Source organism: Merops nubicus, unplaced genomic scaffold, assembly GCF_000691845.1.
Source record: "Merops nubicus isolate BGI_N331 unplaced genomic scaffold, ASM69184v1 scaffold21635, whole genome shotgun sequence".
Classification (NCBI taxonomy): domain Eukaryota; kingdom Metazoa; phylum Chordata; class Aves; order Coraciiformes; family Meropidae; genus Merops; species Merops nubicus.
Genome location: NW_008609232.1, coordinates 15,050 through 39,498, shown reverse-complemented (window position 1 = coordinate 39,498; position 24,449 = coordinate 15,050). Strand labels below are relative to the sequence as shown.

Here is a 24,449-nt window from a genome sequence, read left to right as displayed (position 1 = left end):
GCAGTCACAGATTTTAAGAAAGTAAAACACATTTCTGATTCCTAACTTGTTCTTTTTACTGTGCTAAACAGGCTGAATTATGCTAGATCTGCTGTCATACTGCTCAGTACCAGAGTGAAAAAAAAAACCAAACCAAAAAAACAGCAGACAGACCTTTTACCATTTCTCTGTTCTGGCTAGCAAAAGTGAAAATTAAAACCATTGGCAAAAATTTGTGCTAAACTTTCCAAAAGCAGAAAAAGCTCAAGTTCATCAGAATGGAGAAAGCTGTATGACTGTTTGAACGGGTCTAATTATTAGTCTTGCCAGTAATGTGTTGCATTAAATTGTTCTCTCAAAAAGAAGTAATGCAACAACTCGGCATACATACCAAGTGATGTTTTGGTGGAGAGTTGCATAAGCTAAGTGACAATTACATTTGTTTCATAACAGGTCCCACCTGAGTCAGTGAGAAAAAAAATAGGCATGCCAAAGGTGATAAGCACTGATGTTCCCTTGGATAGACAGAATATGATCTCAGCTGTACTAAAACGAAACGTTGTTGAAGTGAACTGCAGCCTCAACTGTTATGTGAATCTTTTCTATGAGCCTCCTTTATAAAGCAGGCAATTTTTCAGTGTTTTTTACAGTACTATTAAAACCTGAATGATGTTTATCTTGTTTCCAAATAGGCTGTCTCCAAACTGATGTTTTTCAAGGCTTTCCATTTCTTCATTTTTATTTCTTTAACAGTTCCACCCAAAAGGGAGATGATGATTATGAAGATTACACTTCAAATAAGACTTGGGTTTTGACTCCCAAAGTCCATGAGAGTGATGTCACTCTTATTTTAAATGGCTTGCTGGAAGGATATGACAACAAGCTAAGACCTGACATAGGAGGTATGTTGGTTTTCTTCTTAGACTACTTTTGGTTAAGTGGTGAAGATAAAGAATTTTCATAGAATATTATGCACAGAAAGAATCCATTCAAAGTAGTTATGAAAACAAAACTCAATGTAGTAAAACATCAGAGGCAGAAAAAGACACAATTTTGGAAGCTGACAAATTAAGATTGCAAAATCTGTCTTGAGACATCTAATAAGACTTTTGTGATGTGCTGAATGAGGCTGGTTGTAATTGTGCATGTGCACAGGAAGTTTTGAATTCAACTTTAGGGGAATTAAAAAGCAAGTTTTTATCTTCTTTGTATATTTAAGAGAAAACGAAGATTCTCTCTGTGTTAGAGAATCACAGATAATATATTAGTAAGGAAAATCAAAATGAGGATGACACAGCCTGATCCTCGCCTGATGGACACAGAGCCTCTAACAGCAGCAGGTCTGCACCGACTGATGGGGCACAGGCTTTCACCTGCACAGCAGAGCAAAAAGGGGCTGGGCAATGGGGCAGAGAAGAAGAGGTTCACAAAAGGTAACAGCAGTCAAGTAAGGTTAGCCTCTCTAGATTTCCCACACAGACAATATCAGTATAGAGACTCAAGCCTGGACTCATAATAGAAGTCTTATTTAACTGAATCACCTTTTGCAGGAATCTTCCATTCCACTGATCGCTGAGGGAGCTCAAACGGATAAATCTCCCCAAGCTGCCTTAAATCAGTTTGAGAAGGCCACATGTGCACAGACCAGGCAGACAATACCTCCACAGATGAGGATACAGCAGTAATAATATTATAGAAAAATGCAAAGAGAATTTTTGGATGAGGCAGGCAAAGGAAAGCAGAGAGCAGCAAGGTTAATGAAGAAAGCACTTTCTAACAAGTTTTTAGAAGCTCATAAACTAAGGAATTTTTCACAGTAAGGGATAACACAAGTACTTAACCTTCAATGTACATATATATTGTAAATTTGCAGAGGAATTTGTCTTATACTCCCAATTCAAGACTTCAGAGTACAGAAAGGAACTAAACATTCTTAAAAGCATCTAGAAAAAAACAACCACATTTCAGTCAAGGTGTATAAGAATAATAAAGCTACAATAGAATAATTTAAAAATAATTTAATCTAACAACTGTTTTCCATCCCTGTTTTAGAGACTTGAGAATTATTTGTGCTTTAGGCTGATGAAATTGTTACTTACCTACAGCCACCTCTGCAGGCAACAGCAGTCGTGTTGCATTAGGCATTATAATGTACAATAAGTGATGCAAGTCATCATAAGAAGAATAAGTTTGCTTCCATAGATAGTGTTTTGTCAGATCTGTTGCTGTGATCTGACATAAAATATCCATTCTCTCAGTCAGATATGACTCAGTCTAAGGTAATGACATGGGTTTCAATATTTGTTCACATAGCATAAGTGAATCTGTTCTGATAGAAAAAGTGATATAAGAATGTGTCTCCAAGTCCCTCCAACTAATTTCAAACTGGAGACATTGCAAATTTATGGTTATTGTATATTCATATTTAAGTGTGAGACAATCATAGCCCTAAGAGAGAAGTACTGCAGTAATCTGTTGTTTTTGTTTGACTTTCATGTAGTTGATTTTGACCTTTGCTTGTGTTACTGATTCCTGTGGTTTCTCTTACAGTTAAACCGACAATAATTCACACTGACATGTATGTAAATAGCATTGGGCCTGTGAATGCCATCAATATGGTAGGTAAATGATTACCAGTTCTGTTACAAAGCTTCCATCATTTCTGACATTACAAAGCTTCCACAATTTTGATGTTGTGCTATACTTATGTTATTTTTTTTAATTTCATTATTATTGTTATGGGTGTCTATTGTATGGATGTCTACAAGACAGGGAAACTGAGCCCTGTAAAACTGAGCTTCCAGATTGCTACGAAATAAAGAAAACCATTCATTAGTTATATTAACACTCCTGCTACCAAGAGATAAAAAGAAAAAATCGTAGATCCGCTTTCCTCCCCTTTCCAAATTTCCTACAGAAGAAATTATTTATATCTTCATAGAGGTGAGGGAAAGTGATCTAGCCTTAACACAAAGTCTACTTTGTTCTAGTAATTTTCATGTGTAGAAAGAAAATTCAGATTGCTCTTTTCCATTCTATAATTAATTTTTCAGCTTCTGGCTGCCCAGGGGTGCCACAGAAAGTAAGAACTCACCACTTCTGATATTAACTGGGGGGCACAGGCAATTAGGGCAGCCAAGTCAGCTCAGTTTTTTCCTGTCCTAGATCCAAGGGAATAAGTAATTGTTCTCTGACCTAATCAGGTGTGGGCTGAAGTGTGGGGACACAGAGTTAGAAAAGTACATATAACACTCAATTGCATCTTAGTTTCACCTGTCAGTGGGAAAACAACAGAATAAATTGTTGTTAAACAATAATCTTTGGTAAACCATGCCCTCAAAAACTAACAAAAAAAAAAGTTTTTATCAGTTCTAGTACCATCTTCAATAGCTCACTTTTTTAAAAAAATGAAATTAAGGAAAGCATATCAGGAGTTATGTTAAATTCTGGGTGCTATGTTTTCATCAGTATTTCTGGTTGATACAACAGGAATATACAATTGATATATTTTTCGCTCAAACGTGGTATGACAGACGTCTGAAGTTCAACAGCACTATAAAAGTGCTCCGATTAAACAGCAACATGGTTGGGAAGATCTGGATACCAGACACATTTTTCCGAAATTCCAAGAAAGCCGATGCTCATTGGATAACAACTCCTAATAGGATGCTCAGGATCTGGAACGATGGCAGAGTGTTGTACACATTGAGGTATTTATGCCTGAATTTAATTTCAGTTTCTCTAGGGAGAGCCAAAGGAAATGTCCTGTGAATTCAGGTCATTATATATTAACCTGAAGGAAAAAAATGTTTTCTTCTCATTTACTTATGCATACAACCCTAAAAAGGGGAAATATTTAGAAGATATTACTTGCATGTGATTTATACTGTCACAGTAAAGACATTTCTTCTTGTAAATTGTACTGTCTTGTTCCACAATAGTCACATTCCTATACTAAAATAAATGTAAGCATTGTTATAGTAATCCATCTTCATTTTCAAATATGTTTTATTTTTTGCCACTGTTTCAGTCCATACTGCCTTTTACCTTTTCATTGAGTTAAACTTATGAATCTGAAATATCCTTGAATTAAATCAATGCTGTAAAAGGAGGTATTATACGCACCAATGGCCTCGTATTCTAGATCAATTACTATTTATCTAGATGGAGCTCTACCCTGCAAAAGCATTTCATTCCTCAAATCTCTTATGAAAATAAAGATTATCATTTCAGTATCAATCACTTCACATTTAACCCAAAATCTAGAGATATGCCCTGTTCCCCTAAAATTTTAATGAATATGAAATTGATATGATAATCTCCAGATGTCTCAGTCAGTTTATAGCTTTTCTTTAGAGACAGATTACCTTTAAAAACTATCTTTTCAATAACTAAGTTCTTCATATGCCTACATTTAAGTGTAACACATGCAATACGTAACAACTAAAATACCATATTCCCAATGACCATAAGATACTTGCTAAATGTCAAAATCTTGAGTGCATTTTTCTTTTACTTTTTTTTTCATGTGCTATAATATTTGGTTCTATGTAAAATGTAGATAAAGACAGTATTTGACCAAAAGAATTTGTAATTTATAATGAGTACAGAATCAAAGAGGTGAGACATAAAACCATCTGAGTTTTAGATTGCATTTTTTTCAGTGTTTTTTCTGCTTTTGTTTTATTGGGTGCCAAAACCAAAGTTTTGAGAAGTACACACATTACCATTTTAATGAACAGATCTAAAACTTTGGTTAAGACAACTTTCTACTGTTGCAGCCATCTGAATTACAACAAGGAGTTTTATTTCACAGTTATTTTACATTCGTTACACATTGCATCACCAGAAGAGATAAGAGAGAGACTGGAATTGAACTGCAGTGCAAATCAAAGTCAGTCTGCTACAGAAGTTCCTAAGTCCACTTTTGAAAAGTGGAAAATTTGGATTTAGCTACACTACTGTGTCTTTAGATTTTGTTACCTTTCTCTTCAGATCCCTCTGCTTCTCTCATTAGAACTAGACAGATCTGCTAGATCTCAGAAACTGTTATCTGTTATTAATGTATACTTAGCTGCTCTAGTGACTCACAGCAAGCACCAGTAAGCATTCAACCTGGATTAATCCAGAAGTAAAGTGGGAAAGTATCATCAGATTTGGGATTCTATTCCAAAGCAGAAAGTGCTCCAAAAGAGCTGGTTCATTTCCTCAGTCACCTCCCCCCAGGCTCAAGAATAGTCCATCCTGACCATCAGGAAATCAAGTAAAGTTCACAGGCAGTTTGCATGGATCAACACAAAGCTCCTGACAAAAGTCAAACGTGAAAAGAAAATGTACTAGATGTGGAAGCAGGGACAGGTGACCCAGGAGGAATATTAAGATGCTGTCTGTGCACTCAGGGACAGGGTTAGAAAAGCCAAAGTTCAGCTGGAGTCAACTCTGACTAGGGACCTGAAAGCAAGAAGAGTTTCTCCACATAAATTCCCAGCTTCAGGAAGACTAAGGAAAATGTGAGCACACTGGTGAATGGAAATGGGAACCCTGTCACAAAGGACACCATAAAGGCCAAAGTATGCAATGCCTTCTTTGCCTCAGTCTTTATTGGGAAAAAACTGCCTTCAGCAATCCCACATCCCTGAGTCCAGCAGGAAATGGAGGAAGGAAGACTTACCTTTGGTGGAGGAGGATCAGTATGGGCTAAATATGTGGACACTGAAGTGGATTGAATATGCCTGAACTGCCAAGCTCAAAGGGTTGGGATCCGTGGCATGAAGGCCAGCTGGAAAGCAGTCACTAGTGGTGTACCCCTCAGGTGTGTACTACGCCAGTACAATTTAACACCTGCAATAATACCTGGACAGTGGGACAGAGTGCATCCTCAGCATGTCTGATGACAATACAATACTGGGAGGATTCACCATTAATCGGCAAAGTGTCCTTGAAAAGAATGCAAAGAGCATCCTGTACTGCATTAGGAAGACCATCACCAACAGGTCAATGGAGACGATCCTTCTCCTCTGCTCAGTACTAGTGAGACACATCTGGAGTGCTGGGCCCAGTGCTAGGCTCCTCAGTATAAGAGGCATATGAGCTTACTGGAGCAAGTGCAGTGAAGGCCCACTAGGATGCTGGAAGGCTAGGAGTGTCTGATGTGCTGGCAGACGCTGAGGGAGCTGGGGAGCTGACTTCAGCCCAGAGAAGAGAAGGCTCAGGGGATCTTAGTGGGTGTAACGTGGGTGGGGTAAAGAAGGCAGGAGGGGATGGAAGAAGTAAAAAAGGTGGAGACATAATCCTATCTGTGGTATCTGCCAACAGGGCAGGAGGCAATGAGCATGAACTGAAGTACAAGAAATTAAATATAAACATAAGAAGAATCTTTTTTACTGTGAGAATGGTCATACAGTGAAACATGTAGCTTAGCAAACTCCGCGCTTGGAGTTGTTCAAAGCCTGGACTGTGTTTTGTGTTGGAGAATGAAATCTACTCAGTTCCACAAGAGCAAACAAATTAAAAGCAACAGTAAATCTGAGCCTATCAGAAATTCAAACGGTGTTAAATATATTCACCAGAGAAAAGGCAGTATTGAAGAAAGAACTTAATGATTTTTTTGATCCACGTTACAATTATCTTGAAATGAAACTGAAGATGGAAATGAGAAAAGAAAGGCAATAATATTAGCACACAGAATCAGCCCTCTGTCTGTGTCACAAACAGAATTTCCCTTAGTTTCAAAAGAAATTAGAATTGTTCTGATATCCCTAATGCAGAGAAGTTTCCTTTTTACTTCATTAACTTGGTGGCTAGCGGTCACAGTGTCCCTCTGCATCCCACAGTATGATACTCAAGGATTCACTTGCATGCAGCACCTGCATGCAGGAACCAAGAGCCAAAAACAGCTCACAGGCTTGCTCATTTGGACACACAGGAATCAGCAAAGCCCAGAAAACGACAGTTTTTCTAGACTCATGGAATAAATAAACATCACTCTGTTCATCTGCGTCTTTCTCCCCCCTCTCACCCCACCTCCTCCCTCCTTTCCAAAGCCCAAGTATCATGCAGCTGATGGCAAGGCTGGGACTATGTATAGGCTAGCAACAATTAAGGGACTGAGAGAAAAACAGTCGAGTTTTTAGCAGGCACATCACATCTCATCCAATTTTGGTTTTCTAAAAGTACACATTTCTACCTGATCATAAGGTAACCTGAATTATCACAGAGACACTCCTGTTATTCAGTGGAAAGAAAAACCTTTTGGTACATTCTTCTTCATATTTAATTTAAATGTCTTATTTTGGAATGAAATTAAGTATATCCTCAGAGTACCTTTCAAGTAGCTATGAAGGTAGTCTGGATGGCTGTCTTGGAGGCAAAAGTCTAAATCTGGACTCCTGTCCACCAATTCTGAAATAGAATTTTTTTCAGGTAAAATACATTTCCCTAGTGCACTATGGGATGCTGTGAGATTTGTCACTGCTCCTGAGATGACCAGATGACTTATGGATTTGCCAGTCATGAGTAATGCTGCCATTTCAGAGATGCATAGGAACAGAACTTTAGTCATAGAATCATAGAATGGCTTAGATTGGAAGGGACCCTATTCCATCACACAGTCCAGAAAGTAGATGATCAAGACCTATGTAAGCAAAAAAGAAACATTGCTTGCCCTAACTGTGATGCCTTCCTATGCTTGGAATATCCAAATTAATACATACATATCTATCGTTTACTTTTTGCTTTATTAAGTTTGCATATTTTATAGTTCCATATCAGTAAGAATCTTATTTTGCTTGTCATGATGTATCTTTCAGGATAAACTTCTCAAATGTGTTCTGTATATCCTGATTTCTTTCTCCTCAGGCTGACAATTGATGCTGAGTGTCAGCTACAGTTACACAACTTCCCAATGGATGTCCATTCCTGTCCCCTGGAATTTTCAAGCTGTAAGTAACATGCCTAGAAATAACCCTTTTCTGACCCTACAATAAACCACTTATTACAAATTAATACTTACATACTTAAAGTCAGTGAGTGTATGTTCTTAACCAGATACAGACCAATGGTTTTCAGTTTTATTTTGACCTTATTTTCAAGTACATTAATTAGATGTGTTCACAAGTATAACTGTAGAATGCTGTATAAAAAAGGACACCATTTCTGTGACCTGTGTCATTAATTCATGCTTATATCTTTGCATAACAGAAGAAATTTTTATTTTCTGCATCAAGGCCTGATATGTTGTTTCACTATTACAGCAGCTGGTGTCATGAGTTTGACATTGTGCATTCAGGGTCACAGTGTAAATTCCTGGTCCAGCTGCAGACCTTTGGGCCATAATGGAAGGCTGGGCAAAACTGAATCCTATTGGTTTCACAAAAGTGGAGAAGTGATTTTTGAAAAAAATTATCGCAAGTGTTATTTTAATTTATTTTTAATTTAAAAAATAAAATGTAACGTGAAGTAAAAGGCACTACACTAAGTAACCTGAGAAAAACCCATCTATAATTTACTTGCAACATGCTTTTCAAGTTTTTTTACAGAAATAGAAAACAGTATTTCTATTCCCCAAAGTACACTAAAATCCTAGCAATGACTACGAAACAAAGAATTGTGTATTTTCCATTGCAATAAGATGGCTATCCAAGAGAAGAGATCATTTACCAATGGAAGCGCAGCTCTGTGGAGGTGGGGGACACCAGGTCCTGGAGGCTTTACCAGTTTGCCTTCACTGGATTAAGAAATACAACTGAGGTGGTGAAGACTACTTCAGGTAAGACAATTGGCCTGTTCTACCTTCAGACTCATCTAGGATTTTCTGAATAAAAACAAAAAAAAAGAAAGAAAAAAAAAAAGAAAGTTATCTCTGTTTAGAACTTAGCATTGGCACTTCAGTGAACAATTACAGGCTTTTAAATACCTATGGAACCATCCAGGGTTTAATATTTCTGAAGAAGTTGTCCCAGGAAGAAAAATAAGTTGTTGTCTACTGTCCATTCTTGTCCTCCAAGAAATACCTAGAACTGTCGGGGGAAAGTCAGTACTACATGGGGTGGGTGGGTGACAGAAGTTCCTATCCTGCTCTGGTGTAGAAAACAGCACAGCTCAGCCACTAGATGATAATCCGATACTGATTTGAATATTTTACAACCCTCTTCCAGCTTTCAGAAGCAGAAAGTTGGCCTGCACAGAAATGAAATTTGAAGTCCCAACCTCTACTACAGCAGCTCCAAGTTTATTTGGTTCTGTAAAACAGGGCACATTCAACTCTCATTAAAGAGAACAGCCTTACAAATTTTCCTGTATTTTCCTGATTTTCCTGTATATTCTATCTCCTAGGAAACAAGTAATGGAATTTAAAATTATAAACAAGGAAGTACTCAGCATTTAATAAAAATAGCAATTTTAACTCTACTAACCAAGCAGGAAGATATATTCTTCTAGCTGTATGCATTGTTTCATTTCTCAGTGGAAAGGAAATCAGTGAATATAAGAAAGGATGTAAAGAGGAATCTCATATTAATAATCTTGTATGTGCATGATACCCTTTATCTTTGATTTCTAACTTTCAAAAAGAACAGTGAAATGAAAGTAGTTTTTCTTTTCAGGTTGCTTTTGACTTTTACCTTACTTGATTGTTCTAGCAAATACATTGGTTTAAATGCAGACATCTGTGTTAATTCTGACTTCAGAAATATGCCCCACTCATTTTATTTCTTAAAAGGTCAGCATGGCTGTTATATTCAAAAGCAGAGTGAGATATGCTAGAGTTGAGAGGAGCCTGTTACTGGAATGGAAACAAAGAGGCTGAGAATTAATTCAAGTTCCAACTCCTGAATCAGTGGACATTAAGCAGCAATGACAAGTTTAGTCTTATGAGCAAGGCAAAAATGGAATTAAGCCTCCCAGCTATAGCCACATTTGCCTTATGGCATCTTCTGCCATTTTAGCTGAGGAAGATATTTAGCTATTCAAGAAAGCATTTGACCTCCTTTCTCATTTTCCCAGGAAAATAAAAGTAAAGGTACAAGGGAGGACAAGAGAGCAGCATGTGTGTCAGCCATAGCTTTGAATAACCACCATTACACATGACATGGTGGAATTTCTCTCAAAGCAAGAATATAAACAGCAATATATCTTACCTCAGACTGCCCCTGCAATGGATAAAGCACAAAAGGCAGCCATATACCCAAGGTGGTTTTGTCAACCCAGCTTGAAAATAAACTTCGTTTCAGCCTTAATTAAAATTTCTTTTATTTGCTCTTTTCCTTTTCTTTTCTGTTTGAACCATTCTTTAATAAACTTTTGTATAGCCAGAGACAGGAAGTAATAAAAATTAAGACACTACAAGCTCCAGATCCAGTGACATAGCACATCTTGCACTGGTCTGTCAAAAGCACTCCCTAATGTTCTGCTAATGTGAAGAAACTGCATACTGGGAAACAAACAGTAAAACATAGAAAGCAAAAATCTAACTTCTCATGCAAAGAAAACTCTTTTTTTTCAGCGTATAGCCATTCAAGCTTGTAGTATTCACCAGGAGTACTACCATAACGTTGCATTGGTAGTTTTTAATATGACGACACAAACCAGCCCTTTTAATTTGCTTTAAAAAAAAAAAAAAAAAGTAAGTAGCAGCTAGCATGCACTTCAAAGAGTCACTTTAGTCATCATTCAGTTCCTAAGAAGAAATGCTCATGAAAGTTAGTCAGCCAGCTGAGCTGCCTTCAAAGACCTGCTGAGTATAAAAGCTTGCAAAAATGTCTTGTGCATATATTTCTTCTGCTGCAGTTATCTTGTGTTTGATTTTCCTTGCTCCTTTTGTTTTTATGACCACAGAAGAATAGACATGATTTTGATCTAGGTGCAGTATCGAAATACTTAGAAGGTAGGAAAAAAAAACCCCAACAAATTAGGGATTGTTATACATCTGGGCTATCTCCTACACATACTGTGCTAAAACTGGCAGAGTCTAAAGAGTGTTCATTGCTGACCTGAGTGCCCTATTAGCATGCCAGGAACTACATTAAGTCCAATACTCCTCAGCCAGGCCCATACTCTACTTACAGTTACTCTCTCACACACACACATTTTCAATAGAGTTTCCTCAAAAGAGAAGAAAACATATTCCAAGGTTATAGATTTATTAACAACCTAAGTGCAGCCTGAGTACACAAATTAATTGTTTGAATGCCCATATAGCCAGAACAAGTCTTGAGACTTTATGCAATTAATTGCAGTGCTGCATATAGTGGAATTCAGATACAAACTAATAATGATACCACTGCCAATGTTTCAGTGGAGACATGAGTTGTGGTACAGTGAAGGAGACAATAGAAAGATTAATAGAAAGATGCTGGAAAGAAAACTATACTATACTTCCAAGAACTCTTCCCCAAAACTAAATTTAGATGACAATAGAAACCAGAGAAATCAGAACACAAAAAGGGGGAATTACAGGCTATGAGATTAATCATAGAATCAGTACAGTTGGAAAGGATCTCTAGGATCATCAAGTCCAACTTTCATCCCAACATTGAACAGTTTGACTGAGCAGAGATTGAGCAGTTACAGAACAGAAGAAGCCTGGGAGTAGTGCTAAGGCTTTTGAAGCTGGAGTAAGTGTTTCATTTCATCATTTACTCCATTATAAAACAAACAATTCTTCCCAGCTTCATGCCTCCCAGTGACTAACATCCTAGTCCTTGAGGGCTATGCTTGCTTGGTGACTGGAGCAGAGAATGAGTATCAGAAAGGATGGCTGAGATGGTCACTACAAACACTGTTACCTCTTTTTGTTACGTCATAGCTGAACGTTAGAGATCGGGGCTGAGTTACAGGCAGAGAAGAACAAGGATTGTTTGAGAGTAAGCTTCATAAGATCTGACAGACTTGCTGAAGTGACTACACTTACCTGCTGCTCCTCCTTTGCATGTGCTGCAGAAACGTAAGATTAACTGAAAGGGCCAGATGTCAGGATATTGTTCCTGATCACTTAGCAAATCCCAGAAACAGCAGAAAAAAAAAGCAATGGAATTTTACAAACCATCCTGTCTGTTTCTCTTATCTGAAGTGAGTCATCTTGAACTGTCAGCTTGTTTCTCTCCAAACTGCACATTCGCTTGTGACTCTAATTTTCCTGAAAAGTCACAGACCAACCAATAAGAAATTACTTCACTAATGCAATCCACTGTCCTTAAATAGCAGGGACTGTTAAGAAATGTTAACTCTCACCTTCTGCCCTATAAACATTCCATTAAAATTCATAAATAGTCTGTACATTTAATAATATATTGCCTATATATATTTATATTTTGCTTTTCCACTACAGCCTATGCTGTGTAAACAGCAATAGTTTAGATTATTTGCAATAAAATGCATGTTGAGACGTAATATCATTAGAGTTGTATGAACTCCTACAGCTCACCTCAAACACAAACTGACATGGATTTAAGATTTATTGTATTATTGAAGTATGTCCATAATCACTGCTCAAACAGTAGACAACTTGGTCATTTATGGAGAAACTATCATTTCTCTCGTGGAACCTTTTTGCTCACAGTGTGAGGCTCCATCCACTGACTGATAGTGAGATTCTCCAATAACAAAGGGATGAACTAATGGAAAAGTCTAGAGAATAAAAATTCACCAGCTTCCAAAATTTGGATGGATGCTGCCATGAGTAGTTGTTACAAGGAAAGTATTTGACAAAATCTTATTTCAGATCTGATGCTGAGGTTGCGTAGCAGAGCCAGTTGCTTTACTAACTTGTTGAGATTTCATGTTATACTTACGATGTCCTTCATTACTTAAGGAGGTGTGACTTATTAGACATATGGTCTATACATAGGACAAATGTTAACCTAGCTGCCAAATGTGGCAGAAAGTGGACACAGAATAAAAAGAAAATGAGTTGTATCATACAATAAGCAACAATAAGAATGAGAAGACCAAAAATTACCGATCTAGCAGAGGATGTACTTTTCTGTCTTCCATATTCTCATTTAGTATTGCACAATATAATGAATTCAAATGAATGTCAGTTCTTCCTTTTTTGCTTTAAAAACTGTTGTATATCTAATTTATGACCTTTCATATTCACTGTGGATTAAAAATAGGAAACAAAGTAGGGGAGAAAATAGTCCAGCAAGGTCACTATTTGCAAATTTTATCAGCAGATGCTGCTGTTCTTCACTTTTTGGATGTCAAAATGAAAATATAGATGTTATCTTGAAACACATTATAGAACAAAAGGTGTCTATTGCTTAGGAGGAACTTGAACGAAGTTCTTCTGAAGAATTCTCCCAACACAGATTTGACCAGGAAGAAATATTTGATTTTTCTGTTTGTTCCTGTAGTGCAACAAGTGATCAGAAGTGCCAGATTTGCAAAACATAATGCACAAGTGGATGACACCAGTGAGGGACACGTTGCACTTTGGGAACAGGAAAACAAGAAACTTCCAAATATTGTAATTAGTTTCTTTAAATGTAGGAAGGAAATAATCAAATGCACAAATATATATATGCTGTCCGCAAACACATGAGGATAAAGAATATGATAGTGTTGCAAAAAAACCCCACCTTTTCAGGGATGCTGTTGTGTTGTGTGTAAACTTAGGAGAAATATTCGCTGTTCTATTCTGTTAAAAACTGATGTCAAATGGTTACTGCATTCTGCTTGATTAAAAAAAACAAAAAACAGTTCACTTTTAAGTGCAACATTGTAAGACAGGAGTGCAGTAAAGGGTTTAGAAAACACGACCTATGGAAATATTTGAAAGTATTGAACCAGTCTTGAAGAAAATATAATTAGTTATCAAAGGCATAAAACAAAAATACTGGTTTTAAATCATAAAAAAAACCCCAGCACTAGCACATAGTATTTAGGGAGACTGTAAAAACCCTAGTCAGAGGTTTTATGAAATCATACCTCAGACCAGGAGGAAAGTAGTAGCTTATATCTTGACACTCTTTCTTTCCATCAATACATTTCTATGAATTTCATACAATTATTTGACAAGCTGCATTTCTACTCACTATTTCCAGTGATTTTAAATGTCCAAAATACTGTACTACAGACTGCAAAACAGTTGGTGAATGTGCAATTATTCAGGACAGATGGAGCTTCTGGTATTGTCAGGTCATTTCTGTGACTGGGTAGTTCCTTTTTTAGTCAAGACATTGTCTATTGCTTATTCACAGAGCATGTCCTGAATTTTTTATTAGATACAAAGGCATTATAAGACTAATCAATAAACAGCAATTCAACAAGCTGCATGGGATCCAAGAGATTGGTGAGCCAAGATCTGTAAATTCCTTTTTATTTTCTTCCTGTTCTGTGTTTTACAGAGCTAATCAGAGCTGTGCATTTGAGACAGTGTATTGCTCATACCTGATAAGCAGTGTCAAATTGGTAATTAAATAGTTATCTTGCTACACATCTATTAAACCACATAATTTTGGGTCTGGTTTCTGTTTTATCAGAAAACGTGGTCAAGGCTATTACTTGGTAGAAGATGATGCATTTGCAGATTTTTATATTTTATTTTAATGCTGTATCATAATGAATTGAGCTGTTGGCAGACATGCAGGCCCCAGAGGTCTCATAATGCTCAAAAAAACCAGGAGTCTTTTGCCTATGTTTCTTTATTAAGTCTAAATATTATTTGACAGGTGCATATCATATTTGAAATAGGCCTGACATTAAAGAATGGCTATTGGTAGATGGCCACTGTGCGTACCAATCTCTGACAGCCCCATACACAGCTCTAGGTTCTAGTATGGTTTGATTAAAGCATATGGCATTGTCAGGGAGATCCCTAAAATATCAGATAATTTTAAAATATCTTAATTGCTATACCTTACTCCTAATGTAAATAGTCTTTTCACCTGTCCAGAAAGAAAACAGTAGTAATATTTTAGATTATAATTTTTTTTTATTAATTTATATTTCCTTTAACTCACATGAACCACTGCTTAACATTCTGTACCCAGCATATTACTATTTAAAATAAAATAAGGGAGGAGTTATTTAACTTTCACATACCATCATTATGAAAGGTTACAGTAAAATTCTGTCAGCAGGAGGGGAGTTTTTCTTATGATGGTAGCTTACAACGGTTTGATAATGCTGTCAGGGAATCAACCCAGTCTAAGGTAGCTACTCCTGCACATTTTTTGAAAGATAACAAATAACGTTTATTGAATATGAAAACCAAACTTTTCTTAAACAATTCAGATACTTCTATCTGTCCAGTAATTTATCAAACCAGAACAATTAATGAACATTTCCTAAACTTATAACTGTTAAAACTTTGTTCATTGAAAATAATTAGTCCAGATTTCAGGATCATGTCTTCAAAGAGTAAAGTGGTAGTACAATTCCCTCCCTCTCGTACCTGTTATACACTCCACATTTTCTCATCCAAGTTGGTTAACTGTGTGGCAAATTAGAATTTACAGATTAATTCACACGACCGAATAAATGACCTCATTCAGTAAGAAGACTTTGATTCCTCCATTTTATGCAGACATCCAACATCTACGTACATGTACTTTTTCAGAACTGCAGAATCAGAACACCTTAAAAACATTTATCCATATATAATCCCTGTGAGGCAGTCAAGACAACAAGTACAAACTGGAGGCTTCCTGAGAAACTGGGCAATGAGTTGTAGACAAGAAGGACAGAGGCCTCTCCTGGAATGGCTGGGAAGGATTGGAATCAACTGCATTTTAGTCTCTTCTGTACTGGCTGCTTCAGCCCTTGGCACTACCCCAAAAGACCTGAGAAGACCTGCACAGTTGCCTTCCCACTTTCTTAGTCATCCAAACACCTCTCTACTCATCATCTGGTTTGTAGTTTTTGAAATTACTATTGGCCTATTCCTATGGCAGCAGAGCAATAGGAAATTCATGCCACCTTAATCTTATAGGCCAAGGAGCAGGGAATTTAACACAAATGAGTTGTCCAAAAAGAAAGCTTGTGGATCCAAATAATACATAAAATAGATAGTTTTGGCCTGGTTTTCTGCTCCATGCTCAATTATGACCAGAATAAGAAGGCTCTTTCCAGTTTATGTGGCAAGTGTAGTTGCACCCACGTGAAATATGTTTCCATAACGTTGCTAACTCCTGTAAGACTCCTTGGAAAGAGATCAATGCAGTGAGAACCATCAAGCCATGGCAGTAGTGATGGAACTATGACTAGGGACTGAAGGGCCATCAGTGCTTTGGTGTTAATGCATAAAGGCATCCAGTGCCCAAAGACTCCTTAACTTTGCTATATCTTTCACAGTGACAGGTTAGATCTTCATGGTTTAATGTGCAGGGGGGAAAAAAATACTATACTTGTGGAATCAGTACATCTAAAATTCCTACAGATCGAAAGAATCTGACTTTTCAGCTTTGTAAATATATAACTTCAGGTTTAGGCATTCAAGTTCACCTGCTTCTAACTAATCATGTAAAGAGTTGAAAGGCTCTTTGACGATTATTTTTTTCATCTTTTGACAGTGGTTAAAGGCTTTCTTTAAATGCCAGTGACAGCAATTCAGCCTTTTTTTTACTCATTTTTTCCTAAACTCTATGTCAAGTGAGTCATCCGAGCAAAGTGAAATCATGACTGTCCCTGAAGAAAACGTTTTTTGGGGCCTGAAAACTCTTTCAACCCACCCCAGTATGACTTCTCAATTAAAAAAAGACTCTTGAGGCTCAAGTTTATCTTTCTGATTTTGCCTTTCTGAAGGTCTCCGTATTTGAAAGCATGGCTTGCTACAGTTTAAACTGAGCTTTAGGAAGCTCAGGTAAGGATAAAAAAGATGAATATACAGGCAACGACAAAGTAAAGGATAATGTGGAATCTTACAAGCGTTTCCACTGAACCTAATGCAGGGTAATTGCAAAAACACAGATCTTAAAGGCAAAACTGACTTTGTAATAAATACAGTTCTGGGGATATAACAGAACAGTGGCATTAAGAAATATTTTTTGTTAATTTAATAGCAAGAAAATAATTAGATCTTTGAGGAAATTTGAATTATTTAAAAATAAAGAAAAAAACCGTCATTTTTACTATTTTTAATTATATTATAAAATCGGCAAACAGTTATTCTTTGCCTTTCCTGCAAATAGCTTAGCATACAGATTTTTGTGATTCCTCCAATGCCCCTTTAAGTATGTTTTCATAAGTGCTGATGACTCTTTGAGACACAAAGCATATTAACATCCCAATTCCCTGCTTTATTTCCTGTTTGGTAACACAGTCATCATATCTCATCCACTGACTGACATTCTCAGAAACTGTTGCAATACCACAAGATACAGTCACTGTAATTGTACTCTTTGAAACTGGAGATAGATCTAATTAGAATGAATTGTGGTGAGAAATCTTTTGTTCAAAAGGATTAGCAGTTAAAGAACAATGTATAGTCACAAATATTTTAGAATTAAAATTATTCTGAATATTAAGCATTTTTAAGATTTTTTTTCCTAATGAATAAGGATGTTTAAATTACTGATTTAAATAAATTTTTTCTTGTGCTGTTTAAATAATTAAACTTCAAACAATCTCTGATAAATTGGAGGGCCCCTGAGCACTTCAGCCTTTCAGCTGTGGAATCACAAAGTAATCTCTGTGAGCCGTAAATTGGTCAGCACACCACTTGTGGTCAATTCCTTCACTGGTGCATCACTTCTAGACCCTTTTTGTGTTCAAAAGCTGTTTGTAGTACAATGTTTTTTAAGCTAATTTTTTTCACACTTTTTTTCCCCCCTTAGTCTTACATTACTCATCATCTTCCTGCTCTTTCAGTGGGGAAAAATAAATTTGTTAAGGATATTTGAAGGTGACGACAGTTTAATGTTCATGATGTGTATAGTGTAAGGGTAGTTCATTTGAAGTAAGTTTGGATTTGCCTGGGGCACATATATGTCCCAAATAATAAACATATGCCTCTAAGGCTGTTCTTACACAGTTAAATCCCTTCAGTTTGCAAGTGCAATTTCTAGCATCTCAATCTCATGTCATTACACAGCATTTTTAGTAACCTACTTAGATAAGACGCTGTTTTGTTGGGGGAGGTTGTCACTGTATTTGAATAGATATAATTGAAAGGCTGAGTGGAAGTAAGATTTACAAGTCTGCATAACAAGAGTATCCGAGTCAGGCAGCGTTAATGGGAGCTAATAATAAATCCAGCCAAATATGCCATGTAAAAAGCAAATAAAGCTCATCTAACACCACTAAGTTTAAAGACACCTTCCCAGAGAGCTTTGATTTTTATTTTTTTGTAACAAATAAAACAGGAGAGACAAAAACCAAATAGACTAGGGTGTTAAATGAAAATGTGTACCATATGTACAAACTTCTAAAGCTCTCTGCAGTACCTTGTGATTATAAAATGTTCCACTTATTTTTAGATATACGTTATCTACAGTTCTATAAAATCATCCTGCAATTTTGACAGCACATTCTCGCAGAGGAATATAGTAGCATAATGTTAAGTATGGTAGTAGTATTCAAATATTTGTCATTATCAATTTGTTTCACAAACATTAACTCCCTCCTTTTTACTGTTAAAATAAATTCTTAATTGTAAATAGTATGTGCTTTAACATTGCCTTTTTAAACAAGGCATAACTGTCCTCATTTTTATGTACAGTACAGAAGCTATAAATATGACACTTATCTCAAAAAGTGATAGTCTATTAAGTGAGTTCTTTGCTACTCTCAAGAAGACTGCATAATTAAGGCTAAAGAGCTGCAGGATAAAATTTATGTAATACTTTCTTGTATCATGCCCTACATAAGAGAATTTAAAAATATTTTTCAAAATTTAATGCTTGAAGTATCACAACACCCTTTGTGTGTCTTAATGCTAGTGACTAGAAATTATCATGAAACCGATCCACAAACTGCTGCTGGTTCTTTCTTGTATATAGTTATAAGAACTGAAAGAATGATTGAAAAAAATGACTGTCACAAATAGTCATTTTTTTTTGTTTTCTTTTTGATTTTCCTTTTGATTGTTCTCTTTTAATTTTGAGAATATGAGTTTGAGAAGGAAATAGAGTTGCACTGTGTAGATAATCAGCCACACAACGGTGCTTCTGTTTTGTGAGTGTATAGGTTAAAAACAAACAAACAAAAACTCATTTCCCCTGCCCCCCTCCAAAAACCCTGAAATGAGTTTGCACTCTGTCTATTCAAATTATAGATAGCAGTAGGGTAGCATTATATGACAGTCCCCTCTACCTATCTTTTTGAGACTTTGCAGCTTCTGTCTTAATATATTTGATATAATTGATCAGTATTTTAAGATTTACAAAAAAGGAGGGCCTGAGATAATATAACCTTGTTTTCATTTAGAGGAACAGGCTAACATGCAATGTTTCTCTGATTTTTAACAAAAGCTTAAACAGTACCAGTTGTGAGGCTTATAAGAAAAGGGCTATTCATTATCCGTTTCATTCTCAATTACGTTTCACAAGGCATTACAATTTCAACTTCTGGATGGGACTTAAGATAGTGACAGGATGAGGGGCAATGGCTTTAAACTAGAAAAGGGTAGATTTAGGTTAGATGTTAGGAAAAAGTTCTTCAATATGAGGGTGATAGATCCATGGAATAGGTTGCCCAGACAGGGGGTGGAGGCCTCATCGCTGGGGACGTTCAAGATCAGGCTGGATGAAGCTCTGAGCACCTTGATCTAGTTGGAGATGTCCCTCCTTATGGCAGGAGGGTTGAACTAGATGACCTTTGGAGGTCCCTTCCAGCCCAGACATACTATGATTCAATGATTAAGATCTATCAGCTAAAATATCCCAATAAGAATATTGAGAATTAAAGTGAAATCAAAAAGCAACTGAAATAATCTGAGAAGTGTTCAGCCTAATATTTATAGGTTGAAGAATGGTAATTATTTTATGCACAGTTCAGATAAACAGTTTGGATTTGCTGTGTAGAATTAAAGAGATAGTAATTTTCTAATATGTACTAAGCTTTTGTATCAAACTCTGTAAATGACAGGAGCACAAAAATTGTACGTAGAAATGTTCTTACAGTTATACTTGACACTAGCACCTCTGAAAATGAGGAAATTCAACCTAAGCTACAACTCTTCATTTATAGAGCCTACACTTCAGACTAGGTTAGTTAAATGAGGGAGTTTTATTCCTCTGTAATAGCTAAAATCACAGATAAATGTATGGTAATGGTTAATATGCCTTTCTGAATGCAGTGCCACAAGTGATACCCATGAACAAATCTTAAAATACAATACAAAAATAAATTTGAGGGAGGAAGTAGCCTTTCAGAAAAGGGCAATGAGTAATATTATTTTTTAATATGGCAAAACTGTAATTCTGTAATTCATTTCTTGGGGGATACAAACTTTTTTTTAGATATTATTCCTACGATAGTGGAATTTTAACCCAAGCTCAGGGTTGCTATCTTACGGCAATACAACTGAAAAACAAATAAATTTTTTTCATGTGTAGACATGCCTGGAGAACATTTTACACCTGTGTTCATATTTTCAAACATTCACTTTGCTTAAAAAGGTGTTCATATAATGTTGTTAGGATCAAGAAACAAGGAGGGAACTACAGCATTAAAACATGCATTTTCCAAAAAACTACCATCAGTCATCTTCTTTTGAACTCATTATGCTTCTAAAAATAATAAAATGTTTAAAATTTATCTGTCTGGGAACTGTTGGAATGCAATTTGAGAACACTGCTGTCATTTCCACAGTAAAAACTGAAAGTCATGACTAAACCCCCAAACCCTCCAACTTCTTTTTTTTTCGACTCTACTGAAGTATTTTAAACACTCTCTTGGCTCTGGCTACTCTGTCTCTCCCACCTGCCGTATGTGCACATGAACGGCAAAGCGCTTGGTAGGGAATGGGGCCAGCAGAGCTGAACCAGCAGGGAGCCTTTGGGCACAGTGCTGTGGAGGAGGAATGCTGCGTTTGCCTGGTAGGACTGTTGATTCCTTGAAGGAAACTGGATGACATTTCCAAATGCATATCCCTTCCAGGAAACTCATGAGCCCCTTCAGAACAACTGTTTGTTTGGTGTAAGAAGTTATTGCTTGCAATTTTATTGCTCTGCCTCTTGGGTTTTGAGTATCCTTCTCTCACGGCATCTGAGGGAAGATAAGGACTGTCTCATAGAGAATCTCTGTAACAGGCCACACCTGCAAGATATGAATTACAACTGCATCATTTCTGCATCCAACCTGTCATCTCAACCTTGAAGTCTTTTATGATAGCAATCTCCACAGAAAGGTAAATTCAAAATACATTGGCTGACTCTTTTGAGCACATTAACCTTTTCTTGTGCCTAGCACCAGTTGCAGCCTTATCTCTCTTCAGAGTTGCAAACATAGCAGCTGAACTTCTAAAAAGCAATGCAGGAGACCTTGCAGGGACCTACCTTCCAGTGCTTTCATATTACATCACCTATGCATCGGATATACTCTAGCCTGCATGGTAAAGCTCATTCCACAGTTCCTCCACCACAGTCTTGTGGGACTACAAATGCATCCTTCTCTGTATGCCACACATCATTTCAGATCCAGGATTGCCAGCTCATTTTTAAAAGCTTTCCAGGACACAACATTTTCAAATGTTAAAAGAGGAAAATCTTTAAAAGACATAACCCATGGGATTCAGAGTTATAACCTCATTTTTAGGCAAAGATTGAGAGGTTACACATCCTGGACTGAAAACAGACAAGTGCGATAGTATCCACACAGCAAAACGAAATGGAGACAGAGGAACCTGTTTTGTAGTAGCTGTGAATATTATCCTGAATATGTCTATGTGAGAAATAAATAGTTCTTCAAAGATCTCCTCTTGAAAAGCGAAAGCCATTTAAATACCTTGTAGGATTAGGACTAGGGTGATTACACACACCTAGCAGCTCTACCTTTGGTAACTGAAAATTCAAGATGGTATCTGTAGTCGTAAAGATTTTTTTTTTACATCCTAAGCTTGATATGCTTGACTTCAAATAGCAATACTGGTAATAAATTATTCATGTTTCACAGCTGTCTCTTCAAAGACATGATCTTCAAACTAAGCATCCTCTTCATCTCTGTTCTTCCCCTCTGGCCTGTTGCATGCAGGCCTGTGGCCTGCCTTACTCCTGCTCTTAATATTAAGCATAATTTTAGAACATCATCTCCTTGCCATTTTTCATAGTTCCTCTATTTCTCCTTCACTATCTCAAATACCTTCTACTTTTTTAACTCTATATTTATTTACTACATTAGCCATAATGTACTTTCTTCTGCTTCAGTTCCTTTATTTCATCACGTTCGCTGATTTTAAAAATATTTTTTCCCCTTTCTAATAACTAAAGAGATTCTGGATTTCACAGCTTCTTTCCTGTCCCTCCAATGATTTTACTTTTTACCTGACATCAATAATATCCTCTTACAAAGCTCAAGAGGTTAAAAATACAACCAACATGTTTGCCATCTCCTTTCCCAGCATATATAAATAACTGTTCTATTAGGTTTATTTTTTTCCATTTCATTTCCTTACCAATCCAACCTTAGACTACTTTGCAACACCTACTTTTGCCAGTGGATGTTTCTGTTGTTACATGTTAGCTGTGATTGTGAACAAGATTAATTTGCACATTGCTGAAGGTTTGCACCTGGCTTCTGCAAGACAAAATGCTTAAGAAACCAGAAACAATTTATAATTTGCACAGAGCAGGCATTGTCCTCAGGCAAACCCATAGCAGGAGAATGAGGATACTGCCCACGTCTCAAACATTAGTCTACAATAGCCTTTTCTGAAGAAATGTCGCAAGTTGGAAAACAAATACATTTGTGATATTTTTATTTTATTGTCCTAAGTAGCTATAAAACCCCAAAAGTATATTTCAGAAGTTCTTATTTTTAATAGTCATAGATGTCAACTCTGGAGCACTCATTTCTAGGTAATTTGGAAATCTTTTACAGCAATGCAGTGGATTTATCTGCTTAAGACTATGGAACAATCTGTCTCTGAAATTCTTCCACATTTCCCACTGGAATAATACAGGTCTCAGAGGTAAATGGCTTGCTGAAATGTTATAAAGTATGATTCTAATAAATTATATTTACAAAATGTTGACAATGAAAAAGTTACTCTCAAACAAGTGAACCGAAATACAGATGCACATTCTTCTTATGAAAATCATTCTAATCTTTTGTGTGTATGACTTATGATATTTTAGAAGCTTTTTGAAAGTCACATATACATGATCACATGTAACACAGTTAGTGTATGCAATATATTACTTATGTAATATATGTCACTTCACATCATGTATATGACATTAAAAAATTATCTTTTATTAAACTCAGTTCATGGCAAACTGTAACTGAGGAGCTCTAAATCCTTATAGTCAGCAGCTCTCCTGAGGCAGATATATACCTTCCCAAAATATTCAGGGGAGTAACCTTCTCCAGCACAGCCACTTGCATGTACAGCAGGAGAAATGTATGGCTCATGTAGGGAGACAATGTACTTGTGTGAGACAGCACATACTGCTCACAAAGGAGGTAGTGCAACAGATGCATATTCACTGAGACAGAGAAGGTTGTTATTCTCATGTCTTGAACAGACCACTATCCAAGACAAAGAGATTTTTTTTTGGTTTCCTAAGCAGTGTGGACCTCTGTAATTGACAAACACAGCATATTTCAGAGTAGAAAACTGACCTCTTCTGAGTTTCACTCATTCTCTATTTTAAAATGGTGCTTTTCCAACCAGTCCAAACTGGGTTTACTCTGCTATTGATGAATGTTACAAGCCAAAATTCTGGTTAGGACCTATTAAACAAGCTTAAATACATATATGCAGACATACAGAAATTGTCAAAATAGAATATATGTTCTCCAGAACAACCAAACTCCAAGCACGGACTAAGGACAGACTATTTTAGTTCCTGGTTTTATTTGTTAGAGCTAAATGCAACTGAACTCTACTTATTTGTAGAAGTTAAATGTAACTACCTCAACTTCAATTCCAGGCAGCCACATATTAATAATTAGAGGAAAACAAGCACTCTTTCATCACCTTTAAAAAGACCCTAACACAATCTACATAGACCTATAATTACTGTCACTGTAAAACATCTGGGGGAGGGACCTAAAACTGAAGTAGCTTTATATGTTGCAGGCATAGGTGGTAAGCTTTCTTGTACTTGATAGTCTAAGAAACCAGTACTGTCAGGCAACTGTTCCTAAGGGTCATTCTACCAGTGTCCATGTCTTAAAGTAATCATTCAATTTGTAAACAATAACATGACATTAGATGTAAAAAGAAAAGAAAAATTACCTAGCCCATAAATGAGTAGTACTGATGCTGGGAACCCTGAGAGCAGCTACATTTGGCTGCAGGTTCAGAAAGGAATAATAAAATAATAAAACCTCACAAATAGTTACAAGAAGTGCATTGTTCTTCTTTC

At 36.5% G+C, this 24,449-nt stretch overlaps 1 protein-coding gene across 1 annotated transcript in view; it reads left to right on the top strand.

Moving 5' to 3' along the window:
* Positions 1-732: 732 nt before the first annotated feature.
* Positions 733-24,449, top strand: part of LOC103773183 (gamma-aminobutyric acid receptor subunit gamma-2) — a gene marked incomplete at both ends in the record, with an annotated part of 36,569 nt that continues 12,852 nt past the window's right edge. The window contains 5 exons of the mRNA XM_008940542.1: positions 733-881; positions 2,530-2,597; positions 3,469-3,689; positions 7,837-7,919; positions 8,609-8,746. Coding sequence (XP_008938790.1) covers positions 733-881; positions 2,530-2,597; positions 3,469-3,689; positions 7,837-7,919; positions 8,609-8,746 — 659 coding nt within the window. The remainder of the gene's footprint in view (positions 882-2,529; positions 2,598-3,468; positions 3,690-7,836; positions 7,920-8,608; positions 8,747-24,449) is intronic.